At 43.7% G+C, this 16,287-nt stretch overlaps 1 protein-coding gene across 2 annotated transcripts in view; it reads right to left on the bottom strand.

Annotated features, from left to right (window-relative positions):
- The window catches only part of LOC126458363 (26S proteasome non-ATPase regulatory subunit 14), a 44,666-nt gene that overhangs the window by 22,488 nt on the left and 5,891 nt on the right, over nt 1-16,287 (bottom strand). For both annotated transcript variants that reach the window (XM_050095334.1, XM_050095333.1), the window contains exons 4-5: nt 13,176-13,288; nt 9,735-9,935 (exon numbers count right to left, since the gene is read on the bottom strand). In XM_050095334.1, coding sequence (XP_049951291.1) covers nt 9,735-9,935; nt 13,176-13,288 — 314 coding nt within the window. The remainder of the gene's footprint in view (nt 1-9,734; nt 9,936-13,175; nt 13,289-16,287) is intronic.

Here is a 16,287-nt window from a genome sequence, read left to right as displayed (position 1 = left end):
TCATTAATGTTTTAACAAAACATGGTAAGTCTAAATACGGCTATTGTACTTGTAATTAGGGAATTCACAGGACAGACATGCTAAATAGTTCCATCAACTTTTTTTACTTTGTTAAATGATCATCTACTACATAAACATAATTATTGTCCAACCTCAGTTCAACTAGACAAATCAAACCTAGCAGTTTTTCAAATGAACATGTATAATATTTTCATACACAAGTCTTTATATTGCCCACCCCATCTCAAAAACCACAGCCTGCAACCTATAAGCACGTATAAGATCCAGGTAAGGAGTATGCTGAAATCCGTGGTTAGTGATCACAATGTTAACCCTTCCACAGAAGTTTGTGGCTACCCATTACTGTGGTAAAGCCTACGTAGCAAGTTTGAGTTCGTTCAGCGCACTATTACAGGGTGTCTACGTGGACAAGGAAAAAAATTCCCGGATTTTTCCCGGTTAAAAAAACACTTTCTCCCGTGTGACAGTATATTTTCCCCTATCACTCCTTTGAATGGTTATGGTTTTGTACATGGGCGTACAATTTCCCGGCACTTTAGAAAACGAAACTCAGAGAAAAAGACATGTTTTGGAAATATCTTTGATGTGCAGCAACATGTACGCTGTGTATTTTCGTATTACGAAACATACATTGGAATTCCACCAAACACCACATGTTACTTTCCGAACCATTGAAATCGAGATTTCGATGCGCTTTTGTAAGCCGTTCGTAACTCATGTCACGTGATCTCGCCAGCCGATGACAGCAGATATTCAGAGCATAGGACACGTGATGTAGTCAGCCAATAGCAACATCAGTGTTAAGTAGTGCGCCAAACAGGGAAAGTTAATAGTTTAAATTAGTATACATAGTGTTGTTACAAGAAAAGAAAAGCTATCACATAAAATATTGGTCTCAAGCTGCAAGAGAAGCTAAGCTTTCGCATATACTGTTGATCTTTTTTGCGTGTGTTACACGCCTGCCTGTAAAATTTTTAATAATGACATAAATGTCTGATCTTCAGGGTTCGAAATGCTTCTAAATGTCTCGTCATCAGACAGCTGATTTTTAAATGAGAGTCAAACGCTTTGGGATTTAATAAATTCACGGTCCATTCTTGTACGTAGTTCAACTTACGTAAAAGGATATTTACTTTGAAAGTAACGCTTTTCAAACCACCAATCGTAATATTTTCCCGCGACCTGTTACAAATAGGTTCGTTTCAGCAGTTGCCAGAGAGCTCAGGTAACAGGCGACACCGCGGTTCAGTAGATATCATGACGTAGGAAGCCCGTATGTACGTACGTGTAAAAGATCATCAATGAAAGATGATACTGCAAGAGCATCGGAATTTCGTGAACCATATTAAAATGTGCACATTTAAAGTGCATACTTTAAGGCACACTCGTATGTCCAGATTCCCAATGAAGTACCATAGACCCCGACCGGATATTAAGCTTTTAAGTGTGGTTTTCAGGATGTAAATTTTCTTGGAGCCCCAGTACTGTATTATATCATGTTTGGTTCTTTATTATGGCATGATGCCATACGTGCTAGAAAATGAAAACATGCACTTGAAATGCAGCGAACAGTTGAAACTGCCCAGTACTGTGGAATTAAACAGTTCGTTTCAAATACATTGACTGCCTCTGCGGAAAAGATTAGCAAAAGTCAAATTTCTTTAGCAAACTGACAAAAATAACTTCATTGTTCCGCAAGGCGATTAATGCTTGACTGTCAGAAAGGTGGAAATAAAATAAAATCTGAAACTAATAACATATTTCAGCCTTTAGTAATTATGTGAATGTGTTTTAATTCACTTGATAGCTCCCGGCCACGGATATCCGTTTTGTTTTCATTTGACGTGAGAGTAAACGAAGGGGAAACAGCAAAATCACTGGACGTAAACACGTGTCATGTGGAGACTACCCACTACAGCTCAGATTGCTCTACGCATCAGCCCCGGATCTACGACATTTGCGAACCGGGTCAATACTAAAAAAAATCGAATCTTCAAAATATGTTGATCTTGTAGCGCACATCTTTCTGAAAAGTCTGAAACATAAAACGTATGTATTCGAGGAAATGTAAGACATATTATTTGGTCTTAAGTATGCCCAAGTGCAGTTCCATGCCTCTTCATAAAGCATTTTTCTACCGCACGTCCAAACTATACTGAGGAGAGTGGAAATTGAAATGTCCTGTGGTGCCTCTCCTGCTCCCAGTTGGCCGTTTTGACAGCCCGCCTCTCTTAAAAAAAATCTCGCAATTAATAGCAGATGGGATTATTTGTAATCGAGAGAACAAGAACTCTTCGGAAAATCTGAACTCTTCATTGCCCATTAGTTAATAACTCGCTGTTTTGTGTGACATAAAATTAAATATAGCATATATAAAACCAGTACTGACAAGAGATAAGCAAGAAATTACACATTTCTTCAAACCTTAGCTCCTAGCATGTTTTTCTCTCTAATCTTGCTACAGCTTTACATGGCGTGTTTTCCTTTCTGTGAAAGAATCTTTTACCTCATCAAAGTTTGTCAAGCGTTTTGCTACATGGAAAATCGAAATGTAGTTATCTAATACTGAAAAAGCTGTTAATACAAACAATATCCAAGACTGGTGTGGTTTCTCGATCTGATTACGTCTATTTTGTCACTGTCTGCTAGATAAAACAAAACAGGCCTTTCTAATATGGCAGCAATTTTAGAACACACCAAATAAACGAGACTGTTTTGGCACAAATGGTCATTTTTATAACACGACAGAATATAATCCAATAAGTATCAATATCAAATGCCTATTAGGCCTACTACAAGCAAAAAGCTTTATGTTAGGAATGCACCAGCTTCTCTAGCATGAGATCGAAAACTAGTATTACGAAATTTTTATATAAATTTGGAATCGTCTTATTCTTCCATAATTTGTGTGATGTCCTCGTTTCTTCTCCGTCCTCGTTCTAACAAAACAATCGTGTCATCACCAATTCTGTAGCTATTGCTGCCACTGTCAAAATTTGTTCGCCTATAACTTCACTAACCCTGCCAGAATCACTGGTTAAGTTCTCCCGCAATTATTCTCCAGTTAGGCGTTGTTACGTGTTTGTACAACACGTTTTCCGCGTTACTTCCATAACAGAACTTAAGCGGCTGGTAGCCGGGGACTGTACTACTGGTCCTTACTAGTGTAGCGATCTGGCCAAACATTTTGTCAAAACTTCATTTTCTTGGACACACCGAGAAGATAATACATAATCTTTCTCACCTGTTATTCCTGCCAGTCGTTTATTTCCGCTCTGATAGTATGACCCTATGGATTTCGCTAGTAATTATAACAATGCTGATCATTCGCACACCCAATCAGCCACATAATCAGACAGCGATTGCCATTCATCTATTCGGCTTTACCCCACTCAGCTCGTATAGCCCCGTCCCCTTTTGTCTGTGGAAAGTTTATTTCTAGATGCGACGAGGATTCTCCTGACAGAGACATCACGTACACTATGCATGCATTCAAAAGTCAGCTTATGATTCATTCAGAAATCAACTTAAAATGTGTTCAAAAATGTTAAAAAACCAACAGAGAAGCGTTTCAAAATCGTATGACTAATTGCTAGGCAAACGTGCGCTGGATGCTAGGTGCTTTGTGAAACAAGTTTTTTTTCCTCAAGAATATGAATTTGGCGCCCCCTTTTCCCAGTAGTATCTAGCTGCTTGCTGCGACTGCTTGCACAGCCAACAGCCACAATCCTGCTGACAGAAGCGGGAGAATCTACTACTCAAACGTGACTCTACTGCGCATGCGCATGAGCCCGCGCATTAACTACTAAAACAAATCGAATGTAAACAGTTGCGACTTTTCGCTCATTGGAGGCAATTTGTTGTTCTGAAGCACTGCATAGTCTTCCTAAAGCCTTTGACACATTTTCAATTGGCAGACGCTTGCATGAACACTTGTGTCGTCGTCGTATATGGCGCATTTCCTCTGCAATTTAAGTTATTTTCGTTTTTCTCTCGTTTATGTTTTATTGTTGAAGTATTATTCTGCAGTAGCGAGATACAGTAATATCCTTTGTTAGTGTGTCGGTTCTTACTAGTCAAAATTACAAAAATTTAACTGAAAACTAAAACAATGAAAAATTCCCGGAATTCTAAAAATACCCCGGGTTTTTCCCAGTTTTCTGCCGGATGAAAAAAAAACCGGGTTTTCCCGGATCTCCCGGGTCGTAGACACCCTGTATTAACATTTTGGTGAAAGACTGTCTTCTATATTACTATTATCTATCTATGCGTGTGACTCATGTAGTGTATTAATGCCATACATGAATAATACTATCTGCAATGAACCTTTGGTGTCAACATATGAATAACTTTGATTCCAGATGAATATTTCAACATTATGGCTGACTAGTACGATAATGATATCATGTAGAAAAAAGTGAGAATTACATCAAAATGTTGAAAGTTGCTGCAATCGGGCTACAGCAGCCTATTACCAATGTAAGCTGCTCAAAAATGTTATCAGGAAGGTAAAGACTATGTGGTACACAAATAGAATAGCTAATTCACAGGTTAGAATTAAAACCATATTGTCAGTCATGAAGGAAGTGTCTGGTCAGCAACACAAGGTTGAAAACACAAAGTCAGCATGTAACAAAAATTTTTCTTTTACTGGTAAGTCAGATATATGTACAGTACCTAACAGTCACTTTCTGAATGGAGATGGTGAATTAAATAAAATCTTAGTTTCCACAGGGAATCATAACACACTTGGAAAATGCTTTACTCCTTTGTGATACTGACATGGGGGAGATTGAGTCAACAATTAAATCACTAAAGACCAAGGATTCTCATGGCTGTGATGGTGTATCTAACACAATACAGAAGTACTGTCTTGCATATATTAGCCTTGTGCTCAGACATTTGTAATTTTTCCTCTAGCAACGGTCAGTTTCCTGAACGATTATAGTACTCAGTAGTAAAAGCCGGTTTATAAACAGGGTGAAAGGGAAAATAGAGATAATTTTAGATCTATTTCTATGCCGTCAGATTTGCTGAAGTTGCAGGAAAGGCTGTGTGTGTAAGGATAATTGATCATATTGTTTTATTTCACTTCATCTCACATAATTTGCTGTCCGATGTACAGTTTGGTTTTAGAAGTAGTTTAACAAATGAAAACGCATTATTCTCTTCTCTCTATGAAGTACTGGAAGGATGAAACAAATGGTTTAGAACACCAGGCATCTTTTTATTTAACTAAGGCATTTGACTATGTTATCGCAAAATATTACTCCAGAAGTTGGGCCATTGTGGAATAAGGGGAGTAGCTCACAATTCGTGCACCTCTTACTTTAAGAATAGCCAGAAAAAGGTCGTTCTCTACAGTAATCAAAATGGCTATGTTGTGGGATCCACATGGGGCATGCCCCAGGGATCAGTGCTGGGCCACTCCTGTTGCTTATTTATATTAAGATATACCTTCTAGTATTACAGTTGATTTTAAAATATTTCTGTTTGCTGATGACAGTAGTTTGGTGGTAAAGCATGTGTGTAACACTGGCACTGTTTCAAATAGTGCAGTTCGAGACAGATTCATGGCTTGTAGAAATTAAGTAACACTAATTCACAGTAAGACTCAGTTTTTACAGTTTATAACACACAACTGAACAAAACCTAATGTCTTAATTATACAGAATGGGAATATTATTAGTGAGACTGAGCAGCTAAAATTTCTAAGTGTTCAGAAAAAAAAAAAAAAACAGTAAACTTTCATGGAAAGCCCACGTTCAGGATCTTGTTTACTAAAAGTAGTATACTTTGCATATTTTCATTCACTTACGACATATGGTATTACATTTTGGGGTAGCGCTTTCCATTCTCAAAAGGAATTTTTGGCGCAGAATCAGACAGTTTGGGCAATGAGGGTTGTCCCACTTTGCAAACCTCATGTCGACCCCCATTCATTGGCCTAGGTATTCAGCCACATCCCCCCCCCAAAAAAAAAAAACAAACCTTGACAGTAATCCACGCACTTTCAAATCTAGCCTTAAGAGTTACCACATGGGTCACTCCTCATATTCTATCCAGGAGTTCCTTGAAAAATTAAACTGATTCCTGTGTTGCATAGCTGACTGTGTTTACATAAACTTATAGCTTGGCGTCTTTTCCGGATTCATAAACATTTTATTTTATCTGTTATTACTTTTCTGTTGTAATTTCATGTACTGACACATTCAATGACCATGGAGATTTGCTCCTCAATTTCGTCCTACAGAACTAGATATGTAAAACAATAAATAAGTTAGCTTACTTGTGACATTTATCAAGAGATTTAGAGATTTAGTGAACTGATTGCTTACATAAACTGAAGCCGCACTGAATAGTCTGCCACTGCCATACTGATGGGTAGTAAGATGGTGTCTGCCAGTACAACACATAACTGGAACTGGTCATCAAACAGTTTGCAGTGACAATAAATGTAGGAAAAGCCTCACTGATTAAAAGTTGGCTGGTGTACATTATTAGAATATTTCCTGTGAGACAGAGCTGAACAGGGGTTTGCAGGTTCACAAACACCAGAGAACAATTTTAAAATACACAATTTCTTAGTTTCTTCCAAAACTTTTCATGAACGTCAGCAGATTTTCACAGCTGCTCAGAACAACTGAGGGAAAAACTAGAAAGCAGAACATGGACAACAATGTCAGCTGCTTCGTGCTACAGTTCTTAGCTGTTAGATACAGCTACAATGATTTGAAGTAGTAGTTTCACATTTCTTTGACTTCCAAACTTGTCTTCTTCACTTCATTCCTGAAGAAAGCAAGTACTGAAATTACTATGTTCCTCACTTCAACATTTATAATGTTGAGCGCTTTTGCATTTACTTTCTAGGAATCACTTTTTTGTTTTGCATTTGTTGATCCTTAAAAGCATCTATATTTTCCTTTTAGCAACATTACATTCTCTTCTGAATACAATCAATGTCAGGTACACAACTGACTTTCAGTAATAACGTCTATCCATTCACTAAAAACAAGACCACTAAAGTGAATACTTACAGTGCTGTTCACTTCTGAGGCCAGTGTCAAGTTATGTACATACAAAAAACTAAATGGATACTAAATTCTCCACTACATTTGTCAATTAGCTGTCTTGGCATTGAGAACCCACTCCTGGGTCCCTTTATTATGTATGAATCCAGACTGCTCTGCTGGTATTATCTTATCAAAGTAGGGTCTATGCAATTATGTATGACATTTAGAAGAATCTTACTGGTATGTGAAATAATTCTGTATTTGTCACAACACTGCATCCTGTGTGTGTGTGTGTGTGTGTGTGTGTGTGTGTGTGTGTGTGTGTGTGGGGGGGGGGGGGGGGGGGGGGGCGGGGGGTGTCCTTTCCCATTTCAGAAGAAGGCCTTCTGACAAAGCTTACATGTTTAGCAGTCTCCTTGTTGTGCCTGCCTGCAACTCAATATTTTCATTGCATGGTGAGCAGCAAACTACCCTTTTCATAATACACTCCTGGAAATTGAAATAAGAACACCGTGAATTCATTGTCCCAGGAAGGGGAAACTTTATTGACACATTCCTGGTGTCAGATACATCACATGATCACACTGACAGAACCACAGGCACATAGACACAGGCAACAGAGCATGCACAATGTCGGCACTAGTACAGTGTATATCCACCTTTCGCAGCAATGCAGGCTGCTATTCTCCCATGGAGACGATCGTAGAAATGCTGGATGTAGTCCTGTGGAACGGCTTGCCATGCCATTTCCACCTGGCGCCTCAGTTGGACCAGCGTTCGTGCTGGACGTGCAGACCGCGTGAGATGACGCTTCATCCAGTCCCAAACATGCTCAATGGGGGACAGATCCGGAGATCTTGCTGGCCAGGGTAGTTGACTTACACCTTCTAGAGCACGTTGGGTGGCACGGGATACATGCGGACGTGCATTGTCCTGTTGGAACAGCAAGTTCCCTTGCCGGTCTAGGAATGGTAGAACGATGGGTTCGATGACGGTTTGGATGTACCGTGCACTATTCAGTGTCCCCTCGACGATCACCAGTGGTGTACGGCCAGTGTAGCAGATCGCTCCCCACACCATGATGCCGGGTGTTGGCCCTGTGTGCCTCGGTTGTATGCAGTCCTGATTGTGGCGCTCACCTGCACGGCGGCAAACACGCATACGACCATCATTGGCACCAAGGCAGAAGCGACTCTCATCGCTGAAGACGACACGTCTCCATTCGTCCCTCCATTCACGCCTGTCGCGACACCACTGGAGGTGGGCTGCACGATGTTGGGGCGTGAGCGGAAGACGGCCTAACGGTGTGCGGGACCGTAGCCCAGCTTCATGGAGACGGTTGCGAATGGTCCTCGCCGATACCCCAGGAGCAACAGTGTCCCTAATTTGCTGGGAAGTGGCGGTGCGGTCCCCTACGGCACTGCGTAGGATCCTACGGTCTTGGCGTGCATCCGTGCGTCGCTGCGGTCCGGTCCCAGGTCGACGGGCACGTGCACCTTCCGTCGACCACTGGCGACAACATCGATGTACTGTGGAGACCTCACGCCCCACGTGTTGAGCAATTCGGCGGTACGTCCACCCGGCCTCCCGCATGCCCACTATACGCCCTCGCTCAAAGTCCGTCAACTGCACATACGGTTCACGTCCACGCTGTCGCGGCATGCTACCAGTGTTAAAGACTGCGATGGAGCTCCGTATGCCACGGCAAACTGGCTGACACTGACGGCGGCGGTGCACAAATGCTGCGCAGCTAGCGCCATTCGACGGCCAACACCGCGGGTCCTGGTGTGTCCGCTGTGCCGTGCGTGTGATCATTGCTTGTACAGCCCTCTCGCAGTGTCCGGAGCAAGTATGGTGGGTCTGACACACCGGTGTCAATGTGTTCTTTTTTCCATTTCCAAGAGTGTATTATCAAGGTAATTGGAAAGAGACTCATAAAACTCTTCTAGCTCTTCATCAACTGCTAAAGTTGGTGCATTTAACTTGAAAGGGCTGTAGTCTGTTCAAAATTACTTTAGGATTGACACCTATAACTGAACTAGTAGGAGGTAGCTCATGCAGGAGGCACAGACCGCATTCCACCAATTTAACGATATCTGTAGCCGCAGCAAGCACTCGAAGTTGCCAAACCTTTGCCTCACTACCACAGCACTTCCCACTTGCATTGTGTTCTAGATTCAGGTAGTTTACCATCCTGTGTGATCGATGCATCCTGTGATTTTGTTTGTTTTCATTCTTACTGTTGGAATACTTATTTATTGTTACAGTAGTTTGTTGTGTGGTACTTAACAGCCAGCAGTAGTTCACTGAAAGTTGTGACTGGAAAAGTTCCATGTAGTTTTCTGACCAGGGGATTGTCATACGAGCTCACTCAAGAGTAATGGTTTGTGTTTTACATGCCTCCTTAAAGAACAAAAACTTAATGGTGGCCCACTGCTCTCCATTACAAATTTAATCCACAGTACTGCCGCAGCAAGAGCTCGGATAGGCAGTGTTGCTAAATGACTGAAATATGACTACTCAACTCCAGGATTTTAAAGCAATCCCTATCTGCTATGAAACCCAGTCCAGCACACAGTTTTAATCTACCGGGAACTCAGAAATTAGATGTATAATAGTGCAAACTGCCGCTAAAATTAAATTCCATTATAAATCAATACTGCAGTTATTACAATACTATCTGTGCAAAATGCAACTAACCTTGTTGTAGTTACGTGCCAAGTCCAACATATCCTGCACTGTTGATTCATTGAGCTTGCAGTGCTCAGAGTAGTCAGCTAGCATAAGGCCATCCATCCAAGATTTTTTATGCAGGTTCAAAAGCATCTTTTGCTCCAATTCATTCTTGCGATAATTAATGCTGATAGAGTAATAGTGCCTATTCAGTCCATGTATGAGAGCCTGTAAATGACATAAATACATACATAAACACAATATCTACAACATTTAACTTCTAGCTGGATTACAAGGTGCCAAACCTCAGAAAGGGGGGGCGGCAGCGGCAGAGCAGGAGGGGGGCGGCAGCGGCAGAGCAGGGGGTGAGGGAGGGAGGTAGAGGGGGGATGGGGTGAGGGAGGGAAGTAGAGGGGGGAGAGGGGAGGAAGTGGGTGAGGGAAGGAGGTAGAGGGGGGAAGTGGGTGAGGGAGGGATGGAGGGAGGGGACGTGGGTGGGTGAGGGAGGGATGGAGGGAGGGAGAGGGGGGAAGTGGATGATGGAGGGAGGGAGAGGGGGGAAGTGGATGATGGAGGGAGGGATGGAGGGAGGGAGAGGGGGGAAGTGGATGATGGAGGGAGGGAGAGGGGGGAAGTGGGTGCTGGAGGGAGGGAGAGGGGGGAAGTGGGTGCTGGAGGGAGGGAGGGAGGGAGGTGGGTGAGGGAGGGAGGGAGAGGGGTGAGGTGGGTGAGGGAGGGAGGGAGAGGGGTGAGGTGGGTGAGGGAGGGAGGGAGAGGGGTGAGGGAGGGAGGGAGAGGGGTGAGGGAGGGAGGGAGAGGGGTGAGGGAGGGAGGGAGAGGGGTGAGGGAGGGAGGGAGAGGGGTGAGGGAGGGAGGGAGAGGGGTGAGGGAGGGAGGGAGAGGGGTGAGGGAGGGAGGGAGAGGGGTGAGGTGGGTGAGGGAGGGAGGGAGAGGGGTGAGGTGGGTGAGGGAGGGAGGGAGAGGGGTGAGGTGGGTGAGGGAGGGAGGGAGAGGGGGGAGGTGGGTGAGGGAGGGAGGGAGAGGGGGGAGGTGGGTGAGGGAGGGAGGGAGAGGGGGGAGGTGGGTGAGGGAGGGAGGGAGAGGGGGGAGGTGGGTGAGGGAGGGAGGGAGAGGGGGGAGGTGGGTGAGGGAGGGAGGGAGAGGGGGGAGGTGGGTGAGGGAGGGAGGGAGAGGGGGGAGGTGGGTGAGGGAGGGAGGGAGAGGGGGGAGGTGGGTGAGGGAGGGAGGGAGAGGGGGGAGGTGGGTGAGGGAGGGAGGGAGAGGGGGGAGGTGGGTGAGGGAGGGAGGGAGAGGGGGGAGGTGGGTGAGGGAGGGAGGGAGAGGGGGGAGGTGGGTGAGGGAGGGAGGGAGAGGGGGGAGGTGGGTGAGGGAGGGAGGGAGAGGGGGGAGGTGGGTGAGGGAGGGAGGGAGAGGGGGGAGGTGGGTGAGGGAGGGAGGGAGAGGGGGGAGGTGGGTGAGGGAGGGAGGGAGAGGGGGGAGGTGGGTGAGGGAGGGAGGGAGAGGGGGGAGGTGGGTGAGGGAGGGAGGGAGAGGGGGGAGGTGGGTGAGGGAGGGAGGGAGAGGGGGGAGGTGGGTGAGGGAGGGAGGGAGAGGGGGGAGGTGGGTGAGGGAGGGAGGGAGAGGGGGGAGGTGGGTGAGGGAGGGAGGGAGAGGGGGGAGGTGGGTGAGGGAGGGAGGGAGAGGGGGGAGGTGGGTGAGGGAGGGAGGGAGAGGGGGGAGGTGGGTGAGGGAGGGAGAGGGGGGAGGTGGGTGAGGGACGGAGAGGGGGGAGGTGGGTGAGGGACGGAGAGGGGGGAGGTGGGTGAGGGACGGAGAGGGGGGAGGTGGGTGAGGGACGGAGAGGGGGGAGGTGGGTGAGGGAGGGAGAGGGGGGAGGTGGGTGAGGGAGGGAGAGGGGGGAGGTGGGTGAGGGAGGGAGAGGGGGGAGGTGGGTGAGGGAGGGAGAGGGGGGAGGTGGGTGAGGGAGGGAGAGGGGGGAGGTGGGTGAGGGAGGGAGAGGGGGGAGGTGGGTGAGGGAGGGAGAGGGGGGAGGTGGGTGAGGGAGGGAGAGGATGGAGGTGGGTGAGGGAGGGAGAGGATGGAGGTGGGTGAGGGAGGGAGAGGGGGGAGGTGGGTGAGGGAGGGAGAGGATGGAGGTGGGTGAGGGAGGTAAAGGAGGATGGGGGGTTGGTTGGTTTTGGGGTTTGATGGGGGGCTAAACATCAAGGTCATCAGTCCCCTGTTCCAAACAGACATACTTGTAAAAGGCCTATACAGTAAAAGCGGAACCTCTGCACACGGAGGGAGGGAGGGAGGGGAATGGTGCAGCACTGTAACTCATTTTAAACACGAAAGAATAACAAAATCTTTAGTCTTATATACAGGGTGGTCAGAATGAGTCTGAATAGCTTGTGACTGCTGAGTCTTTTACTCAGGGTCTATCCTCACTATTTTACTCAGGGTCTATCCTCACTACCATCCCGTCTTTGGCTCAGAGTCTATCCTTACTACCATCCCATGTCAAAGTGTTGTCTCACTTGCGTTTATTTTCAGGAAAGCAAACTAGAAACATTTGGCACCACCACCTCAGGTGAGACGATTGAATTTGTGTGAACAATGGTTCAATAGCCTATCTTCAATGCTAATTAGCTTTGAACAGCACAATGTACAGATTTTTTTCTTAAAAATTATTTTTGCATAACCTACACTGTAATGCCCTTTCTAATTTTTAGACAAGGTGAGCATTTTCTACTACTATGGAAGAAAATTGATACCACTCTTATTTACTCACAAATAGACATTTTTATCTTTTACCGTGATGGTCTAGCAGGTAGAGCACTGGTCTCTAGAGCCCCTGGGTTCAATTCCAGATAGAAGTGATGATTCTTCCTCTTTCCAGCCTCTCCAGGATGGCTCATCAGCCTACCATCAAATGAGTACCTGGGATCTTGAGGTGAGGCTCCCCTACTGAAGGGGATGCACAATGGACCATCCTTGTATCTTTCAAATTTGAACGTGTACCAATCAAAAAGACACTAAACTTTTACTGTACTGTGAGGGTACACTTTGGTGGTGGCAACTTCATAACGAATTTTGTAATAAACCAGTTTGTGCATGCTGTATCTTGGATCATCCAGTGGAGAATTACCTCTCTCCCCTAATTTTCCTTTACAGTACATCAAGACAAGTTATTTCCACTCACTGCTGGCCTTAATCTTTCATACTTAATGTGACTCAGTTTTCAAATTTGTTCCCTCCTGTTACTAAAATTACCACCCCAGGTACTGAACATTATTCCATTATTATTCTAAACAATTTTGTTTATTTCCTTTTGGCAGCATTTGATCTTCAGTATATATAAAGTATATTTATTTCAGAATGATTTTCATATTTGTGGAAGTTTCTTTACTTTAACTAGTTCCAGACCTACTGTTTACCATAGCTGTGTTAAGTCTAAAACAGTCTCACCTGTACCGAAGGCTTCTGGAGATGACCAAGATTTGATGTTGTCTGGCGAGGTTCTTGTCCCAGGACCATCATATTAGGATTGATAAGTCGAAATGCATCAATCACAACTTTACCTGTAGCAAACAATTTTATTCTATGTATTACAAACAATTCTGCAAATTCAACTGTTGCATTCCATCTGGATTTTCCATTGTTTGATTCTGCAAATTCATTTTGGCTTCTTTATCAGCCATCTGCCTGCACTGAATTCTGACCATGTGCACTCAATGACATGAAACTCAACTAAACAAGTTCTGAAATACATGCCAAATGCCTGAACTTTTGCACCCTATTTCATTTTATCTAGATTATGAGCTAATAATGAGCCTTTACTGCAGACTGATATTTTGATAGGGTCTTACTAGATAGTACTACTATTTGCAAAAGATAAAATGTGATCATATATAACTGCAGCAACTGCGAAAATTTTGAGATTGCAACTAATACTATCCACACCCACACCCACACCCACCCCCACCCCCACCCACACACAAAGGATTTAACTATTACATGCTTTTGGAGACAGTGGCTCCTTCTTCTGGCAGACGAGTTGAAGCGGATGGAAGATATAGGGGTGAAGGGAAAGGACTGGAGAGGTTTAGGAAAAGGGGTACATTTCACCAAAGTCACTCCAGAACCCTGGGTCAGGGAACACCTACCGGATGGGATGAGAAGGAAAGTCTTTCCTTCTTATCCCATCCAGTAAGTCTCCCCTGACCTAGGGTTCTGGATGGCTTCTGAACTGTACCCTTTACCCTACAACTCCCCAGTCCTTTTCCTTCACACCTCTCCTCTTCCTTCCTCTTCTCCTCTACCAGAAAAAGGAGCCACTAGCTTGAAATAGTTAAATCCTTTTATGTGTGTTCCCCTGCTGCCACTTGGTGAATAGATTTTTTATTTATCCATTTATATTTAATTATCAATATTTATTATTTTTGTTATTACACCCATTTAGTCATTAATATCTAAAATAGTGGTCTCCTGTATACTTGTCCCCTGTACACCAGATACACAATTGGTACACTCTCCCAGTTAACATACAGCATTTGTGCCTGTTAACAAATATTCAATCCAGTCACAAATCTAATTACAAGTATCATATGAACCTAAGTACATTACAGTCATCAATGTGTTACTGAATCTTAAACTTTACAGAACTCCAGTAACACCAAATGAACCTTGTTACCTCACACCTGTGTGTGAAAAGTGTGAGTTTATAATCCATGTTTTAGGAAACCATGTCGATTACCACTTTGTGCCAGAAAATTCATAATTTCTGAACTCAATATATTAAAAGATACTGTTTTAATTACATATTTAAGATAGATGACATCAGCTCTGTTTGATTAATACACTTCCTTTTTTTGCAGACAGGGAGAGTGACCTATACCCTTATTACTGCTATAAACCTATCCCTTAGCAAGAGATTTATGAAAAATTGTGGTCAAATCTCTAGATATCTTGGCATGGTTTCAAAAGAGCTCTGGAGGTTTGCTGCTTGCTACTTACTTAAGCTGATTCTCACAACCATTACAATAAATTTCATTATAAAAGGCAGCCCTGTCCTGCATCTTCATTTCTACTAAAAACCAAAAGGCATTGGTATCTGATCTTACTCTGGATGTCTTGCTAAGAAAAGTATTGAATAGTTATAACACCTCTCCTCCAGACAGTGACATGCCCATACTTTAGAGGCACCTGTGACAACACTTAATATTGCTCAATGGCCAGGAAGGTGTCTGCCCCCTAGCTACCACAGGCAAGCAAACTTTATCCTTCAAAACATACACTACAATATGAAAGAATATTTAAAGGCACAATTCGACCTCAAGAGTTTCTGTTTCAGTGTCCAGACAATTATTTCTGTCAACACTGACAGCATTATCATATGATAGTAGTTTCTTGAAAGTAACACATTTTTCCAAATAACTGCATGCTATAAGACAATATGTATTGCAATATCAATTTAAGATTACTTTACTTTGGCTCACAATAAAAATTAATAATGATTCTGTACAAGTTTTACCCCATGTACGCAGGAAACAAAGGATTAATTTTAGGCAGAATTTAGACATTCTGGTACAAGGCAGATGTTGATGTTTTGTAATTGAAAAGACAGTATAACCTATTACAGGTTTTTAAAAATGGAGACAGTTTTAACTGGATGGCAAAATTAACTGCTGTTCTTGAGATGTGCAAATAACTTTTTTTGTATATAGTATCCAGTAATCATCATTCTATAAAAAACTTTCTGCTAGTCCAGTTTTACATACTACAGAGTCAGTCCATTACAAAGTAACAAATTTTGGTTGTTTTTTGGATACTGATATCAGAGATTTCCCTGGCTTTTTAAAATTTGACAGTGCGCATGCAGCCAACAAATACTGGAAATTCGAATAGCTTTTGACCCTGCCAGTTTTTCTTTTTCTGGGCTTCAATCTTAACCTTTAAAATGTGAGTCTATTCATTTCAATACTTACTGGTGGCATTAGATTAGTCATCACTGCAGTCTGGTGGCATGAGATAAACAATGTATCACTGGTTCTGTGGAACATTCAAAGCTGGAGTGCACCTTTCCTGTCAGGAGGCAGCATCCTGCCACTTCTTTCAACAATAGTCCAACATGACTGCTCGCACAGCTTGTGCGAGGGCACTTACTGTCCAGGTTTTGCATGGAATAGTTGTATGCAGTCAAATTACACCAAAATATATGGACAGCTTACAGAGGTTAATAAGTTGGTCGGTTGGGGTCTAAGGGACTAAATATGTCATCTGCACCTCAGTCAAGAGGTATTTCATATGGCATTATTGACATTAGTCAGAAATTTGATACTGAAAGACTGTAGGAGTGGTAGAACAGAGGCATTAAAAGCAATACTGATGCCAGAGTTAGGAAATAATTAAAGGAAAAATATATGTATGTGGGCGAGAGCAAATCTCCCAGATGGCTCATCTAAGCCGTGAGTAATCCCACCAGCATCTGAGCCCCCACCAGGGGCACATACAGTTACATGTAGAATGCCTTCTAGTGGAAGATCTGTAATGGTAAAAGTGAGAAGCCTAAAAACACAAT

This window comes from Schistocerca serialis, chromosome 2 (assembly GCF_023864345.2).
Source record: "Schistocerca serialis cubense isolate TAMUIC-IGC-003099 chromosome 2, iqSchSeri2.2, whole genome shotgun sequence".
In the NCBI taxonomy this organism is placed as follows: Eukaryota; Metazoa; Arthropoda; class Insecta; order Orthoptera; family Acrididae; genus Schistocerca; species Schistocerca serialis.
The sequence above is the reverse complement of the archived record's forward strand: the minus strand, read 5'-3'. Positions and strand labels throughout refer to the sequence as shown.